This window comes from Coloeus monedula, assembly GCF_965178545.1.
Source record: "Coloeus monedula genome assembly, chromosome: 7".
NCBI lineage: Eukaryota > Metazoa > Chordata > Aves > Passeriformes > Corvidae > Coloeus > Coloeus monedula.
Window position 1 is genome coordinate 9,074,294 of NC_138787.1, and position 17,742 is coordinate 9,092,035.

The 17,742-nt window shown below is 45.4% G+C and overlaps 1 protein-coding gene across 3 annotated transcripts; it reads left to right on the top strand.

The window, feature by feature from the left end:
- Positions 1-551: 551 nt before the first annotated feature.
- Positions 552-10,348, top strand: NABP1 (nucleic acid binding protein 1). 3 transcript variants are annotated; one of them, XR_014226557.1, is made up of 8 exons: positions 552-858; positions 965-1,103; positions 4,144-4,215; positions 5,566-5,638; positions 5,914-5,980; positions 6,793-8,905; positions 9,211-9,275; positions 9,352-10,348. XR_014226557.1 is itself a non-coding variant. In XM_082284753.1 (6 exons), exons 1-6 carry the CDS (start codon positions 768-770, stop codon positions 6,978-6,980), a joined length of 630 nt encoding a protein of 209 aa, XP_082140879.1. In that variant the 5' UTR covers positions 552-767; the 3' UTR covers positions 6,981-10,348. The 3 variants fall into 3 exon arrangements, 1 of the variants encoding a protein (XP_082140879.1); XR_014226556.1 differs by having other exon boundaries at positions 6,793-9,275; XM_082284753.1 differs by having other exon boundaries at positions 6,793-10,348.
- Positions 10,349-17,742: the final 7,394 nt, after the last annotated feature.

Consider the following 17,742-nt stretch of genomic DNA (forward strand, 5'->3'; position numbering starts at 1 on the left):
GTTTCTCCCTAACAAATCTGTATTTTTTTTTAAATCCCAATGAAGGAGGGCGGAACTACTGGGAAATCGCCCTCTGGGACACCTGTGACAACGCTCCTCTCGGTGTTACAGCCGACGCTTAAAATGGCGTGGGAGGGCAGCGAACCGCTCCCTTACTCTGCTGTGCCGCACCAGCCGCACTCGGGGCGCCGCGGGGCTGTTCCCCGGAGGGAAGTCAGTCGGCGGGCGAGGGGGTGAGGCAAGGTAGAGTGGGTGAGGGGAGGCAGAAGGGGTGAGGCGAGGCAGGGCGAGCTGGCGGAAGACAGGCGAGGAGGCAGCCCCGGCTCAGCAGCGGCAGCGCCCAGAGAAGGAGAAGATGGCGGCGGCAGCGCTGGCCAATCAGCGGGCGGCGCCGGCTCGTGCCCGCCCGTTACCCAGTCCTGGCGCTCCGCGTGCCCCGGACGGTTCCATTCGCCGCAAGCGCCCCCTCCCAGCTCCCGCGTTGGTGGCGCCCAGCCGGTATAAAGTGGAGCGCGGCGCACGTGTGCGCCTTAGTGCTGGCGGGAGAGGGAGGTGGGGTGGGTTCTGTGCCGGTAGTGTCGGTGTGGAGAGGGAGCGGTGGGGGTCGGGCGTGCCGCACAGTCACTGCACAGCCCCTCTGTGCTCGTGTCCCCGTCCCCTGTGAGGGTCGCCGGTGCCCCCCTGCCCGGCCCCGCGCTGCTTCTGCTCCCCCGCGGGATGCGGGCTCGGCCCGCCCCGCTAGCCCTCACCCCCGCGCCGGCCGCAGTATGAGCGCGGCGAGCGACACGTATTTTCTCATAAAAGACATAAAACCGGGACTGAAAAACTTAAATGTCATCTTTATTGTGCTGGAGATCGGTAAGTGGCGCCCGGCACGCCCCACCCCCGGGCCGCCCACGCGTGTCACGGCGGGCGGGGGGGCCGGCGGCGCTGTGCCCCCCCTGAGCCGCGCTTCTCCCCGCAGGGCGAGTCACCAAGACGAAGGACGGGCACGAGGTGAGGTCCTGCAAGGTGGCGGACAAGACGGGCAGCATCACCATCTGCGTGTGGGACGAGATCGGCGGCCTCATCCAGCCGGGGGACATCATCCGCCTGACCAAAGGGTGCGTACGGGGCCGCCCCGCGCCCGCCGGGCCGCGCAGCCCTTTGTCACCCGCGGGGCCCCTCCAGGCCACGGGGCACACGGCTGCCCCCTCCGACCCTCTCCCTGTTACCGAGCCAGCGCCCTAAGGTCACTCGCCAAATTGAACCCACCTTTCCCAGGCCAGAACATGCCTAGTGTGAGTGTACAGGCTAGGAGGGGCTTGCGTTTGTAATGAGGACGTGGTGGTGAAGAGATTTGGGTTGGCTTTAGACTAGCTTCCTAGGAGAATACTTCTGGGGCAGGGGGGAATGCAACAGTCAGTCCTGGTCTGTAAATCAAGCAGGGGAAGTCCAAAGTATGTTCTTATCTTCCCAGCTAGTTCTTTACTCTGGCAGTGAGCTCGTTAATGAATGGAAGGGATGATTACATATCACGCAGAAAAGTTGCTTTTCATTGGAATGAGTTTAACAAAAATGACAGGCAGAGGAGAACCCTTTCAGTTTCACTGTAAGAATTCATGGTAGGGCTACACTGTAGAGTGTGTTAATTTGGTTAGTTGCAAATAATTTCTCAGAGGTAACTTAACGAGGAAAAAGGAACAAACCCAACCCCCAAACTTATTGTGAGAAAGAATGTTAGAGTCAATCTGAAAATCCTTTTCCATGTCATTTAAATTGTCAGTAGCAAAGTTACAGGCACTTTGATTTGAGTTCTCCATGCCTGTTAGGTTACACTTTTAGAAATCCATTACACTGATCCTTTGGCCTACAGCAGTCCAGGACATGGTGGAACTGCAGTGTGTATAAGGTCCTGTTAATTTGTTTTTATGAAAAAGTAGGTGAAAGGTGACTCAGTGAGGCTGCTAACTGAGCTGCTCTTAAGTTGTTCATTTGAGTGTAATTCTCAGTTCTGGACTTAAATTGGATGACCCTTGCCACGAAAACTACAGCTGCTTCCTCCTATGCAAATGTCCTTTTACACGAAATGGGCTGACTCCTCAGCAGAGGTGGTTCTGGGGAACGCTGCTTGCGTGGAGAGCACGTGGAGTGCAGGGATGGGTGGAACTAAACCAGAGCTCTGGGCCAGCACAAAGCCTTGTGTGTAGATGACATTAAAACAAATTAAGAGCGATGCTGTTCAGCAGCGTTACTGTACTCCCCTCTGTGACTGGCTTACTGTAGCTGCTCTGGTGTTTTCTGTGCAACAAATGGGGGAGTCATGGCATCCTCTAATGTGAAAAACTGAGCTTGGCTTGTATGTATTAAATTTATGAGCTGACATCACTATTTCTGGTGGGTGGCAAAGTCATGCCTTCATTTACATGAATTGCATGCTCCCTTAGGACTGCAGAGGGAGTGAAATGGCTAAAGCTAAATGCATTCTGGTTTGGCTCTCATCTTCAAAAAACTGCCCTCATGCTGGCATACAGGGTTCTCCAAGCACAATTTTAGATTTAAATAGAATTGAGTGTGTGATGCTGCCATTGCAAGGCAGGTAAATTTCAGCTCTGTAGGCTAATCTGACTTCATAGTGCAGAATGCCCTCTGATACAAGCAGAAAAGCTTATCCAGGCCCCCCTGTAAACATGCTTTTTTTTCCCCCTTGCTGAATTTCAAGCTGCAGATGCATTCTTCTGGAAATGCAGACACTGATGCTTACTTTTGTCACTGGGTGGTGAACCCATTTACAGGAAGCCATTACACTTAATATTTGTAAATTTGAAACTAGTGTTGGAGTTTAGTGCTTTATGCCCAGCTCTTTTTGAGATAAAAACAAATGCTTGCATACGTGGAATAACTTTGTGCTGGGGGTTGTTAGTCACATGACTTGCTGGGTCTTTTCCCAGTAAATGTATGTTTGACTTACATTTATTGTTTGGTAGTGCTTTTCTTTTGTTTTCTGCCACAAGACTGCCCAGCTAGCTGGTGATTAAAGGTTAGGCAGTGAGGGAATCCTTAAAGTGAAAGGTAGCACTTGAATTGAAGAACACTCATCCTGGTTCTGGGTGGAAAGCTCCCAAGGTGGTATCTACAGTTACAGTGCCTGTGCTTTCCTACTGGTGCTGAAGTATGGAGAAGGTTATCACTGCACTGGCAGTGCTGTCCTCTCCTGCCAACCTGCCTCCTCCCTGGTGCCTCTTTAGGGCCCTGTGTGTGGCTGGATGTCTCCCAGTCTCAGCAGATAAGGCAAAGGGCAAGAGGAAGGTTTGTTATCTCTGTTCCAGAGATAAACGTGGAGCATAAGGAAGTGGTGACTTGTCCAGATTGGTGACTCTGCGAGTGCAATTGCTGAGGCTCCCTGTTCCTGTGCTAGAAGACACACACATTCCTTTTAACTCCATTGCTCTGTGCCTGTGTTTCTGGTCTGCATTTTCCTCATTCTCTGCACATACGTGATGCCCCTCACTGAAGGGAACAATTACTCAGAAAGTTTTGTATGGCTCAAATTTCAGTGCTTGAAGTCAAGTGCCACTATAAAGAATAGAGTGCACTCACACTGTCTTTGTAAGGGAATGTTCCTGCAATTGAAAAACTATGTCAGTGTGTTTCTATATGTCACTTGGAATTTGATGGCCAAACTTGTGCCTTTGAAAAGCCCAATCTGGTAAGGACCTATATTAAGAATGGAAGCACTTTTGATCATATGCATTCAGTAGCAGTTCTCCAGCAAGCAAAGGCGATTCTTCCTGGCTCCTGCTGAAAGCAGAACTGAGAGTTGTCACCGAATATAACACAGATACTGCTTTTGGCAAAATGCCTGTTCTCTGCAGGACAAGTCATAAGGGTTGCTCCAGTCAACAAAAGATCATCCAATTTCAAAATAATTGGCTGCTTTCCTGGAATTGTCAAAGGAGTCTGCTGAGCTTCCGGTACCTTTTGCTAGAAGTAGTACATGGGGATCTGTACAGCATTAGTGTTGGTGACATTGGGGGCCCTGGGGGTTTTTTTAGTCTATGCTGATCTGTAATACTTGTCAACTTCCTGGAAGATAGCATGCTTCCACTTCCTCTGTCAGCTCATTCACTAGGAAACTGCTTCACTTCTCCTTTCTTTGCCCAGGTACGCATCTCTGTGGAAAGGATGCCTGACACTTTACACGGGACGAGGAGGGGAGCTGCATAAAATTGGGGAGTAAGTATTGCATGTTCATACTTCCCTTCTCAGCAGAGTGTCATGGTAAGTATGAGACCTGGTGGCTCTTAGGAAATGAAATTTACGGCAGCAAAAGTGTGTTCTCAGTTGGTCATGGATATAATGAGCTCTGACCCTCTCTGGACTGTAGGTACTTTGAGGAAAATCAGCTTCTATCATTGGCACCATGGAGGAGGAAGTGGATAAATGACAAGGGACTGAATCTGCATTGCTTACCTAGGCCTTATCTTGATTAACCACTTCATTTTGGTGGAAGCCTTTTGTATGTGTGTCATCCTTGAGGGACAGGCAATGCAGAGAAGGATGAGCAAGGTCATTCCAGTGAATCATATCCAAGCAGAAGCAAGCCTCATTAAACCTGCTTTAAACTGCCCACAGACTGGGGCAACAGCTCCTGCCTAAGAACAAACATGAGTAACATACTTGAGCAACAGGAAAAATAGCAGCATTTTCTAACCAGAAGAGTACTTCCACTGTTGCACAAAGTGCTGTGGGAAACCTTACAGTCATCAGGGAAGTGGGGCTCTGGGGTTGCTACATCTCTTGCTGTATGGTTCAGAAATGCCCAGTGTTCAGATGGAATTACACAAAGAAAAATCTACAGATTCTCTTGTACAGAATTTATTACCTCAGAGCGTCACCCAGCTGGCTGGAGTGATGAGAGTCCTTATCTGGGTTGTGCCTCCCAGCAGCAGGTGGGAGTTCCACTTCTGCTTAACCACTCCAAGCAGTGCAATGATCCAGATCTTTCTTCCTCTGTGCCATAATTTCCATGTGGTGAGTTGATGGGCCTATTCTGCCATAGTCTTCTTGAGTGGAAAAGGATGCTTTGAATTTCATTGCCTGTTTTGGACTCCTCTGTGCTGTTATTGTTAATGGGGTACTGCATAGCATGGGAGCATGTGGGAGTTTGAGTTTTCTCTAGAGGTGTAATGCAATCCCTGTCTGGGAGCAGGCTGGATGACTCAGTGCCTTGGGTGACCTTGTGAGTGGGTGCTGGACAAGATTGTGCAGCTGGAAGAGAGACAAAGGGAACCCTTTCATCACCTTCTGTTTTATTTAGGCCAGTTTACCTCCTTGAGTAAATGAATACTTGCCTCTGCTTGACTGAAATGCCCTCACCAGGACGATGTGGCAGCCTCACCACAAGCCAATAAAGGGATCAAAGAGCCTTTTAATACCTACAGATATTCTCTGAACCATGGGGTCTGGTTTAATTACTTCTAGGTGATGGGATGTGTCAAGAACATATGCTCTGTGAATTGTGGAGTTGAGAACTCTGTTAAAAAATGGCTTTAGAACTTCCTAATAATCCTAATTTCTTCCCAGGTTCTGCATGGTGTACTCAGAAGTGCCAAACTACAGCGAACCCAACTCGGAGCACATCGGGCAGAACAAACTGGTACGTTAAACTTGTCTGAAGCTTCTGGCCTAAAGTGCTCTTTGTTCTGAGTATTTCACACTAGTCTGTGATCAGATGTGACTCTTCTGGTAAAATGGACTCAGTGATACATAGCTTAAAATGAGCCAGTAATTGAAGTAGTAGATAAATTCCATGTGGAGCCACTGTAAGAACATGGGGGGGAAAAATCATCCCCTTTCTGTGAAAATGAGAATTTTCTTTCTCTGATCCATGTCTCTGTTTTGTTTTTGTTTTTTTTTTAACTTTCTCCAAAGGCACAGGGTGAACAGAATAATATTTCTGCGTCAAGTGGTATGGGTACTTGTACTTTTGGGCCACTGGGTAAGTTTTTTTCAGTTTGTAGATGTGAAAAGACAAGAAGCACTTAACGGGAATAGAAATTTATTTCAAGGGTTCTCCATTCTTGGGATAAAAAAGTGTACTAGGCTCTAAAAAGTCATTCAGACAGGGGCCTGAACCTCAAGCATGTAAGCATGAACATCTCCTGAAACTGTTTTCAGGATTTCTTCTGTAGGAGAGAAGGACATGAGAATATTTGGGGTCCCTATATCACGTAAAGGGTCTTGACTAACCTTAAATTGTTTTGATGCTTTCAAAAAGTTTTTTCACGACTTGAAATTCTGCTTTTTTAAACTTCCTGAGACATTGGCTTTAAAAATTACTTCAGTCTTGCTAGACACCATGGCTTTCCTGCCAGGTTAGCTCCCGAAAACGGCAGTGGTGGTAATCTGAATTCCAGTATTTGACTTATCCAGATAATTTTGTGCTGTATTTAAAAATAGAATCTTAAATATGAAAATGCTTCAAGGCCTTGAACAGGTTAAGCTGAGGGGGAACCTTAGTTCTGGCCTGGCTACACAATTCCCGTACTCAGTAGCTGGTGTTCTAAAGCTGCTATTGTGACCCTTTTTGCTTTAGCTGAGAAAGTGGTGTAGGAATGAAGGGAAGGTAGTTTAGGAGAGGAAGGGTAAGCTGTGGTTTGGGGTCTTGCAGTGTCAGAGAGGCTTTTCTTTCTGGTCTTCAGGGGTTGGTGGTTACTGCAAACTCCATGTATTGCCTATTGCTAAACTTATGTAAGGAATCGGTGATTTCAACCCATGGAACTTGTGATAACCTTTCTTCTGTCTTTTTAGGAAATGGTTTACAAACTGGACCTGAAGCAAGTGGATTTCCGTTCACGTATAACCACGGCCACATTTATGCAGGTAGTGGGAGAGGCAATGGACGAGGACCTGTAAATCCAGCACCAGCTAATAGTGTTCAGCCTCTTCCCCCTGCCGTCAGTAATGGGAGGGACCCACGCAGGGCCTTTAAAAGATGACTATGCCAAATGTGGTTGTACAGCTTGCTTAAACTCTACACTCTACTTGAACACTTACTGCACTTTTATTTATAGTTAACTGTGAACCAGTTTGTCCTTTGGTGTTTTTTTTTACCTTTTGGTGTATGGAGCAAACTTGATGTGATCTATTTCTTGTTTTGCATCAGGGAAGCACAGTAAGTCTTCCCCATACGTAAAGGGGGTAGGGGGAGAAGGTGGATACAAAGAAGTAAGAGTCACATGTGGAAGTGTCTCAGTTAAAACTTGGTGCCCTTTGCTAAACAGAAGAAAATTTCAGTTACATACATGTATTTCTGTTTCTGTTGGTCAGCCATGTAGCCTTAATAGGTCTACTCTGTCCTGTGCACGTGTGCATTGACTTCCATTAGGGAAAATGGGAGCTCTTCCTATTGGAAGAGAAACAAAGGGGAAGAGCAAAAACTCTGGTGAGCCAGGTGTCCTGGGAATGAATATGGCTTGTAAAAGCAATAAGTGTAAGGAAATGGTGGTGCCAGACTAGTGGTGTCTCTGGAATCAGGGAAGGGGTAACTTGGAACAAAGCTGCAGATGTGGTGAGTGTCTTGAAGCTTGGTTCTGGTTCCAGGAGGGTGTACACTACTTGAAAAATCCTCTCTAAACACCATTATCACTGTCAAGGAAAGTGATACTGATTTTTGCTTTGGATAGAAGCTTGGATATTTGTTCTTGCTTTGCATGAGATAGCAGAATAGGAGGACCTAAATTCAGACAGTGTTTGGGAATATGCTTTTTGTAGTCACTCCTTGTGTAAAAGCCCAAGGTTACTTTTCAGGAGTCTGAATTTCCAGGAGTGGACTGTTCTCAAATGCTGCATTACCCGTCTCTTCAGTGAGTCTGCCTACTCCTCCTTCCTCTGTTCACTTCATTCCAAATGAATTATGTATTAGATGAAGCTGTGTATGTGGATTGCAGAGGTACTGGCTGAGCACACAGCTGCACTTCTGATGCTGTTAAGCTTTCCTTCCTCTGTTTTATATGAAATATGAATTATCCCTTGAAGAGCCCCACAACCTCCATGTCCTGAGGGGCAAATAGCTGGTTTTATTTCTGAGATCACAAATGCCTTGACTCTAGATGAGAGTCCAGTGCCATATTTCAGATCAGGTTCAAAAACAACTCAGAAACTGAGGTGTCTTACTGGATTCATCTGTTTAACTCTTCTTAACTGACCTCTCAAATAAAAAAAAATTGCACTAACCACATCAAAAACAAATCTAACTTTCTTTCTGTCAAGCCATAAAGACTTCATGACAAAAGGCTGTTTCTGAATTGTGAATTGTCTCTGTGGTCATTCATGTTGTTTGAATCTACCACTGTGTTACTAATGTTTACAAGTTGTTTACATTTGATACTTTTTGCTTTTGGTACTCTGTCATGATTTGTTTAAATTTGCTTCTAATTGGTGCAAGTTCCTTGCTTGGTGTGAAATACTGAACTTTGTTTGAAATGCAAGCATCAGCAGCAACAAACTTCTGAAGGGAGGTTTAGAGAGACCTGTGTGCCCAGACACCTGAGGGCTGTTGGTCTCTAATCTGGTAAAGTGCTTTCCTGGTACTTGCAGGTGGAACTAGTGAAACTTGTTCTGGACACAAGAGGGTGGCATGCCTCAGGAGTTCCCCTCTGGGTGCTGCTGTGGAAGAACAGTGCTCACTGGTGAAGCAGAAAGCGTGCAGTCACTTCTGGGGAAATGGTGTAAGGAGGCGACGTGTAACTCAGGGACTTTTAAATTGCTTACTTGTTTAAATAAATGTGATGTATAGTCTAGATGCATGGACAACCTCTTCTGCAATGTTGCTTTAAGACATTTGATGTGCTTGTGAGAAGGAAGCCAAGAGGACTTCTAGACCCGGGAAGTACCTGTGATGTGTTCCAGAGGTACATAAGATGTAAGTATGGTGTGAGAGCCACGCTGCCCAGTAGTAGCTGTAAAGTTAGCAAGTGATATGTGCAGGTGATTGCATGTTGGGGACTATCCCCCATGTGGATCTCAAGTCCTGGTGGTCTTCTCTGTGGCATAAAGAAGTTAAAACCAAGGGCAACCCTGTGTTAGTGTGTGCTGAGGTGCCTGATATTTGTAGCTCTATGCATCTGAGCTTTTATTAAGCTAATAAACAGAATACTTGTTCACAAATTCCAAGTGAAAATTGAGATGATTAATGCTAATAAGTGGCCTAAAATTAAAACTCTGCAGTCAAGTGGATGATTGATGTGCATTCGGGAGGAAAAAAGCAAGAGACTGGTCTTCATGTTCTCAAGGTTAGTAGCATTCCTGCTTTCCTGTTTCTTATGTGAAACTGTTGCAGTTTATTAATAAATTTTTACTTCTTTGCAGGGGAAATCTGTGCCCTGAAATGGACATGGACTTAAATATAATAATTTTTCAAGGTCCTCTGATCTTCCACTGAACCTATGACAAAGTTGTTTCCCTCAGAGGTATCAGTGTCAAGATAGTGAGCTCTCAGCTTGCAGAGGAATCTGGGAGCCTGCCTTACAGCTGTTGGATTGTACCACCTCGGTTCACAGAGACACACATGCATCTCTCTATGCAAGCAAGCAGTTGTGAACAACTGACATTAAAAGGCAGTTCACAGGTGCCCAGGGGTTAGGTCAAGGGAGTCTCTTCACAGATGTCTTCCTATTAAAGGTTAGGCTGCACTTAGGGTAGTCTCATTCTGGATAATTTCCAAAGGAAGAAGGACACTGGAAGGTGTTCATGTATCCAGGCACAAAGTGCACAGTGCTGAAGTGCAGCTGACTAGCCCCCATATGCCTGAATCACAAGATGCCCGGTTCTCAGCACCCACCAGCAGCTCCCCCTCTCTCACCTGCCCCAGCACCAGGACTGATGGCAGACTGCAGCAAAGTGGCAGTGGAAAGAGTGCTGCTGTATTTCTGCTGCTGTCATCTATGTAGTTTTTCTGTCCATCCTCTGCATGAGTCTTTTCCCTTGATTCAAAAGTGGCAAAGCAGTTTTGTACTGTGAAATAATGTCCTAACTTTGGGCACAGGGGAAAGTCATACACTTCGTGTCCACGGTGAAAAGGGGAAGGTGCTGTAAGAACAAATATAAATGCTGGACCAAGTGCTGCATGTGAAATGTAATCTGCCTTCACAACTCGTTGAATTAGCTTTGGCCATAACTTGGAACTGGCAGGTTGCAGTCCTGTGCTCTCCAAATAATGCTGCTCTTCAGCATCACAAATCACAGGAACGATGTCTGCAGTGAATGCTGCTTCTGCAAAGCGGTGATGGGTGGTACAAAACACCTTTTATACCTCAGTGCAGTGTCTGCACAGACAACCCCCTTGGCAGCATTGCAGGGCTGTACACCATGTTCTCTGGAAGGGGAGTTTTCAGTAGACAGGTGCTGAAACCCCTTGTTTTTCATAGACATTAAACCTTGTGTTTTGTCATGACCTGGCTGCTATGGCCGTCTTCTGCAGCTTATGTACGTACTCCCAAAACAAGGGATCTTTTCCCCACCAGAAGGCAATTTTCTTCAGAAGTTCCTGAAGTGCTTTTATAGGACTAGGAATTAGTAAATGCAATGGGGTTTGGAGTGTTTCTGGGGAAGTCTCCTGGGCTCCTTCATGGCCCATGTATTTTCACCTGCCAGGTTGTTCCCTTGCTTCTCAAGTGCTTGTAGCTTTGCCCAGTCAGACACTCTTTGTTCTTAGCCCCTGAGCCAAGCAGTTACTTGCACTGCGTGTGTGGTGTCCAGCGCTGCTTTCCCACGGGATGCCGGGAGGTGCCTTGTCTCCCTGCAGCCCTTGCCCGTGGCTGGCTCAGGAGCTGCAGTCCGTTAATTTGGGGAATTACCTCTCAGTCCAGCACCTGTGCATGCTCCTGAGGAGGCTGCAGGGCTGTGACTGCCCAGCCCGGGGCTGATGAGCTCTGGTGATGACCACAGTGGAGCTGTGCCCCAGCCAGGTGCTCCCCTGGCTGTGCAGTGCTGCGGAGTGAGCCTGGCCCTTCCTGCTGAGGAGCACAGGGGCCCCAGGCGTCCCAGGAGTTCATTATGAGATGCTCTTTCTGACTTCAGCCTTAGTCATGCTACTAAGTCCTTTATTCTTGATTCCAGAGAATGTGAAATTGTTATGGCTCTTTATAGGGACTCTGCTTTTTAATTTATTCTGTGATGGACATTTGTGTGTGTGTGTGTGTAACTGGGATGAGAAGATTAATCCAAAACAAGCTGTTGATTAAACTGCTAGAGTTCAAAGGGATTAGGAAAAAACTTTGGAAGTGACTAAGGGGAACTCTTAAGGACTTAATTTAGGGTTTTTAATTTCTCAAAGTTGCTGATGGTTTTTTTTCTCATAAAGAAAACAATGCAGTTGCAAGAGCTTCATCTAAAACTGCCCTCCCACACCCCCAGCTGATAAAGACTGTCTGGATTTGTACTTGTCCTAGGAAGTAAGATTAGGGAAGGAGGAAAACATCAGGATGTAGCTAAGAGAAGAAAATTCTTGTGCTCTAAATGTACCTTCAGAGCTAAATGTTTCCTTGTTATACAAGTTTAAATGGGATGGTATCTGCTGTGTAGAGTGGATTGTAGGGCTGACTGCCTGCTACATGTTAAATACATTTGCATATAAAAGACAAAATTGTTTAATACGCCATCAACTGCGACTCCACAGGAGCACAGTTGTAGTGTGTCAGCAGAGCCCTCTGCCAAGCTTTCTTTGGGTTCATGTCCAGAGGGTGAAATGGCTTTGCAAAGTACTGGACAGCTATTTGGGAAATTTGGAACCATGCTTGTCCAGCTCTTCCTATGTCCCATGGGGGTCAGTGGGAGATCCCATCAACTTCAAGGATAATTTGGATCAGGTCCTGTGCAGGCAGTAGTTTCTCATCGGTAAAACTGGGATAAAGTGGTAGTGCAGATCTGTCAGATGCTAAATTAATAATTTAGGAAGACGCTGGATGGTGTGGAAAAGCTGAAAACCACACCCAATATGTAGAGTTCTTTCTTTCTAAATCAGGAAACTCTTAAAAATATGTGTTTCTAAGTCTGGATCCTTTGTAGTTAGGTAATTGGGCTTGCCCTTTTGGATTTGCTCTTTTTTTTGTCCAGTGGTGCCAAGTGCTGCAGTTCTGTGCCCAAAACTGCAGCAAAAGTGACATGTGTGACTGGGAGGGGCTGCTGCTTTCCTGGGCCGTGCCTGCCAGGGCAGGGGTGGGGGATACCCCAAATCCCGGTAGCTGGAGGATGCCATGGCAAGGCCTGTAGCAGAAGGGCTGGTGGGGCCCAGCAGGGCTCTGACTGGTGAGTTTGGTACCTGTGTTGTGGGTAATTTTTTGAAAGAGTTGGACAATAACTGTCTGGAGTGGCTTAGGGAGAGGGGGAGTTGATTCTGGTGTGGGACAAGTGTGAAGATACATTAAATGACCTCCTCTAGCTGGTTCCACCATTCTTTTCTATGATTTATGCATTAGCTTAATTTTTGTAATTTCCTTCTTCCTAGCTTGATTAATACTAAATTTAATTTTCTATAATCAACTTGAGCATGTAACTTGGAGAGATGAGGTTTAGGCTGATTGCAGTAAAAATCTACCTATCCAGCCTAGATTGAATAAAGCAAAACTATTTTTATCTCTAAATTATGCAATATTTTCATGGAGCTCTGCAGCCTACTTATATTTAACCTTTGAAAGGAGTGCTCTATTTTTTCAGATCACCTAATGCAAACTTTGCAAATGCGTTTTTTAATTATGAGAAATCCACCTGCATGCCATCAACCAAATTATTAGTGAGGCAGAGAAGGATAACCAATAGCGCTGTCAGACTTAAGGTGAATATGAAAAATGTTTAAATGCCGAGAGCAGAAGTTGCCAAGAAATAACTTTAAACACCAGGTGCTGAGGAACAAATTAATATGACTTACTTTATTTTTAGAAATAGTGAGTTGAGGCCTGGTGCAAGTAAACATTTCTATGTGCAGCAGCAGCGCTTGGCTATGCAACAGGACCAACAAAATCAACACAATCTTCTTCTAGAAGAAAATAAAATATCTATTTTAGTTTTAAAAAGCCTTAGGTAGGGAGAGAAAGAGAACTTCATAAACTCTGCTATTTTTAAGTCCCTGGTGAGCTGTTGTGCTGTTGCTTATCAGAGCTGTCTGTGATGTGGGTTGGGATGACCTTGAAGTAAGAAACTTCTGTGCAAAAGCCATTCTTTCAAGTGCTTCCTTAGAATGCCCAGTCTGGTTTCATTTTGGCTATGCTTTACTGATGGCAGGGCCCATTGCTAGGGACAGTGAGTCTAAATGTTCTTGCTGAGCTTATTTTCCCCAGTAGTATGGGGAGTCAGAGGTAATTTCTAGATGAAGTGGGACCCAAACCATCAGTAAGTCAGTATCATGAAGCCAATTAGAAGGATGTGTCAGCTCGGGAAAATTGCTGCAATAAGCTTCCTGTAGTTTTTTTAGCCAAGAGGATTTGCGGGAGCTCTCTGTGCAACTTCATCAGTGTTGGACCTGAAGGCATAAGGCACAAAAATCTGAGTCTTTCTAGTAGATGTAAATGTCTGGAAGCCACACTGGAAAAAAGAGGTGCATTGATCATGGTTGTTCTGTTGGACGTCTGGTGACTGGGAAACAAGAACTGATAGTAGATCTGTAATTACCTTGTGTTTTTGGGGATATGCTTCAGCAGTCTGTTGTCACTGGGCTAATTGTGATTTAGTTTGGGTGGTATGAGCAAATGGCTCCGGCTGTGGCTGCTTTGATGGCCAAAGCTGGTAAGGCTTCTTCTTCAGTCCAGGCACGCAGGTGGCCCCTGAGGAATTAGCTTAAGGGATTATCTTCAGGTGCTGTGTGTAGCCTGTGACCAGAAGTAACAGCCTGTCAGAGGGGCCCAGCTGTCAGCAGGGTGATGCACAGGAGGAGGCCTCCACAGGAAAGTATTTTTAGGTACCACAGGTCTTATCTTCCAAAAATATTTGGTTCTCTCAGGATATGAGGGCTCTGGGTTTGGTTTTGGTTTGTTTTTTTTGTTTTTTTTTTTTTTTTTTTGTTTCTTGTAAACTTGAGAGCTGCCTGCTGTGCAGCTCTGTGGTTTCTTTGACTGTCTTCTTTTTTACCTGTCCTGAGAAGATCTTCTCAGTGGAGGTGCTCACCTGGTGTCCTGCTGAGCCTTCTCTGCCTGTTGTTTACCTTGCCTTGGGAGTACTTGCACTGCTGCTTGTGCCAGTGCTCGACTTCTTCTCGTTTGTCTCTAACATGTTATTACTCTTTGGGTGTTTGACAGGTCTGTCTCATTATTTCTGCTTGTTCCAGCTCCTTTCTGTATTACCAAAGTAATTTACAGCCCTGCCCAATTAGAGCCCCTGTTTCCCTCCCCAGCTGGGTGTGACATTGCCTGCCCTCAAGAATAACCATGATCTTGCTGCAATCCCATTGATGGAATCTGCTGAGGCTGGAGAAGGTGTTTCATGCATCACTGTAACGAGTTGTTCACAGCTCCCCATGTGCTGGGCTTCAAATTCAGCCTTTCAAAAGGCTTTGATAGAGAAGAAAGGATCATTTTTTTCTGACTGCTCCAAATGAAAAAGCTTCTCACTTGGGAGTTGTGGGTCATATTTATGGAAATGGAGAGAGCGGTTGCAATATTTATGGCAGTTACAGAGGAGCTTGAATCTATATTTTATTGATATGTATTTACGTGCCCACAAAAATCTCATTGCACAGTAGTTGAGAGAACTTTATTTAGATTTAGTATTTTGAAGTCATTTTTTAGTGCTTCTTTATTATCCATGGAGTGCGAGATCCAATATTTCAAGTAGGACTGTCACCAAACAGCCGGAGGTTTTTAAAAGATTTTTATTTTACATAAAGATAAATGTTGAAGCCACATTTTTCAGAGGCACCATCTGTTCTGTGTTGACCTTAATTTTCTGGATGAGTGCTTTTCTACAAACATTTAAAGTCTTGTCTACATTTCATTTGGTTGGGAGTGTTTAGGTTATTTGTTGAACAGGAAATCAGATATTCAGAATGCAAACACACCATTACGTTGCAAATTATTCCCTTTGTATAATTTAGCAAACGGCTTCGTAAATACTCTGCAGACTTGCTGGGGTAGCTCTGTGCCTCTGGCATCTGGCGGGTTGGCCCTGCGTGGAGCTGGATTTCTTTGGAATGTCACCGTCATGCCTTGCACTGGGCAGTGGGGTGCAGAATGCCAAGGGAGAGCTGTGGAGTAGCTTTTTAATGGATAGTTTGTGGGAGCGAGGGTTGGGTAAGGATTTCTTGGTTGGCTTCATGGCCTTGGAAGGATTTGCTGTCCAACAAACAACAATATCTGATCCTACTAAAAAGGGAACACTGAAATAGCTGTATGACTACATATGCATTGTTCCCACAGGGCAATACTCCCCTTTCTTCCTTCAAATTCTTTTTGCTTTCATGTCTTCAGCTGAAATAGGTTTATAGACTATTTTTGCCTTCCTTAGCCTCTGGCCTTGCTCTGTGGCTTGTCTGAACTTCTGTGGCTCCAGCGGTTCAGCTGTTTGTTACTCTGCCATTTCCAAGGGCTTTCAGGACCCTGCCTGTCTGTTCCTTCTCTCCTGTGTCAGCTCCGTGCCTTGCCCTATCCAAAGCTTGTCCCTTATCATAAAAACTTCTTGGCACCACCTGTCCCTGTCCCTTCCAGGGGGCTGTGGCCTAGGCCTGTCCAGCTGAATGTCAGGTGTTCTCTATTGATCTGTGGTCGATCTGGGCTAACACTGGCCTGCAGCAGCAACTATTTTAGTGACAAAACGTTCTCTTGGCAGAGACAGTAACTTCTTTGTGGCTTTGGATTGGAGGTGAGACCATAATCCTGCTCTTATATGGCTTTTTAGTTTTAATTTAGGATCTCCTTTTGCCCCTGCAAAATGCAGAGTGATAGTGAGACTTTTTTTCCCTCAGAGTACGGTTTTGGAAGTAGAACTTATGATGTGGTAGAAAAAGTGTTACAATATAAATTTTTTTGTGTGTGTGCTTCCAGAAATTCCCGGAGGGGAAAGCTGTAAGGACTGCACTCTTTTAAATTAACCAGCTGGTTTCTTTACAGCTCTGCTATGTAAGTGCCGAGTAAAGCCCATTTCAATGAGGTGCCAAGATATGAGGGAAAAGAGCTGAACAAACAACAAAATATCTGCTTAAACCAAGGCTGAGCTGTTCTGAATACCAAAGCCTGGAGTCTGTCTCACCAGACTGGCTGTATTTGGAAATACCTATTCCTATCCCAATTTTTGAGGGAAGTGATGGATAAGGAGGCAGAAGGAGCGACTGCTGGACTTGTGGCTTGTGCTAGTGGCTGTTTGCCATCCCAAAAACCGTATAGTGCTCTGGTGCTGGATACTTAGAAGGTTTTTAGATGTTCATGGGGTACGTGAGGCCCTGTGGAGAAAGGCAGTGCGTGACCAGGGCAGAGGAGGCAACGGGTCAGGCCACCTGCTGTTCTTCCTCCTCACCATGCCCAGGGCACCAGGAGTCTCTGCTGGGAAGTGGGGATGTCAGTCTCACTTCAACTCCAGGATCTTTTCCTAATCTGTGCTATAAAATAATTAAATCTAGGGTGGGTAAGTTTTGCCTCTCCTGGTTATCTCTAGCATCTAGATTTATATCTTTTTTTGCAAGGACAGAAGTCATTAATACTGGAGAAAACAAAGTCTGCTCTCCCTTTACCATGGAAATAAATGTTTTTCTACTTCTGAAAAAGCACTGAGTCCTGCAAATGGAAAATGAGACTGGTTTGGGTTGTTTTGAGACTATGACTATAAAATAAGGCAAATTGCACATCTCTAAGCAGATGAAGAGTAACTTACCCTGAAGAACTACGGCATCATCCTGCACCTGTGAGATGGGCCCTTTCAGAAGGGAAGGTATCTGGCTTAACTGCCAGAAGGTCAGCTCTTCATTATTACTGTAATTAATCTCAGGTGATTTTTGTTATCTACTCAGCAGAAAGAGCTGTTGCAGAAACTCATTAAAAGCATGACTTTAGTAGACAGCAGAGTAGGGGGTTGTTCTTGGGCTCTCCCAGGGGTGGGTGAGACTCAGAAATAGCACAACGGGCTGACAGCAGCATTTAGGACCTCAAATGCCATTCTAGGGTAGCTTGAAATATCTGAGCTGTCAAAAAGTTGGACTGTGCACTTGATGTGGAAGTTTTGGGCAATCTGGTGGTATCCTAGTGTGCTGCTAACTGCCCTGGCAGCAGTCCCCCTTTCATGGGCATTCCCAATTGAGGGTCACAATCAAAATCGGAATGTTCCAAGACAGAGCCCGGTTTTGCAGCTGTTGGGGACTATGGCAGCAGCGGGGGTAAGTGAATGAGCAACAGCTGTGTTGTTTTCATAACAGATCTACGTTAAAAACAGTATTTCTCTCTCTCCAACAGAAAAATACTTAATTTTACAAGACAAAGATCTGGGGTTTTTTTCCTATGCATCTGACTTTCTAAAATCGGCTAAGAAAGCACCTCACTTTAGTAGCATTGTGGTAGAATAAATTACTTGATGCGTGTTCAAAATGTTTCTTCTGGTAGTTCTGTAGCATGAAGTTTGTGAGGGTTTGAACAAATAATTCTTTTGAGCTAAAAAAACTAACTTTCATGTGACTTGAGGAAGACATTCTGCAAGTACTGCCTTTGTTTTGATATCATCATATCTGAACCACATGAGTGTATTAGAGGTGACCAAAAGCTCTGTGACTTGCTGGGCAGCAAGTTAAAT

Coding starts and splice junctions, on each gene's coding strand:
- NABP1 (XM_082284753.1), top strand. CDS start 768: ATGAGCGCGGCGAGCGACACGTATTTTCTCATAAAAGACATAAAACCG. Junction 859..964: donor CTTTATTGTGCTGGAGATCG/GTAAGTGGCGCC, acceptor TTCTCCCCGCAG/GGCGAGTCACCAAGACGAAG. Junction 1,104..4,143: donor ATCATCCGCCTGACCAAAGG/GTGCGTACGGGG, acceptor TTCTTTGCCCAG/GTACGCATCTCTGTGGAAAG.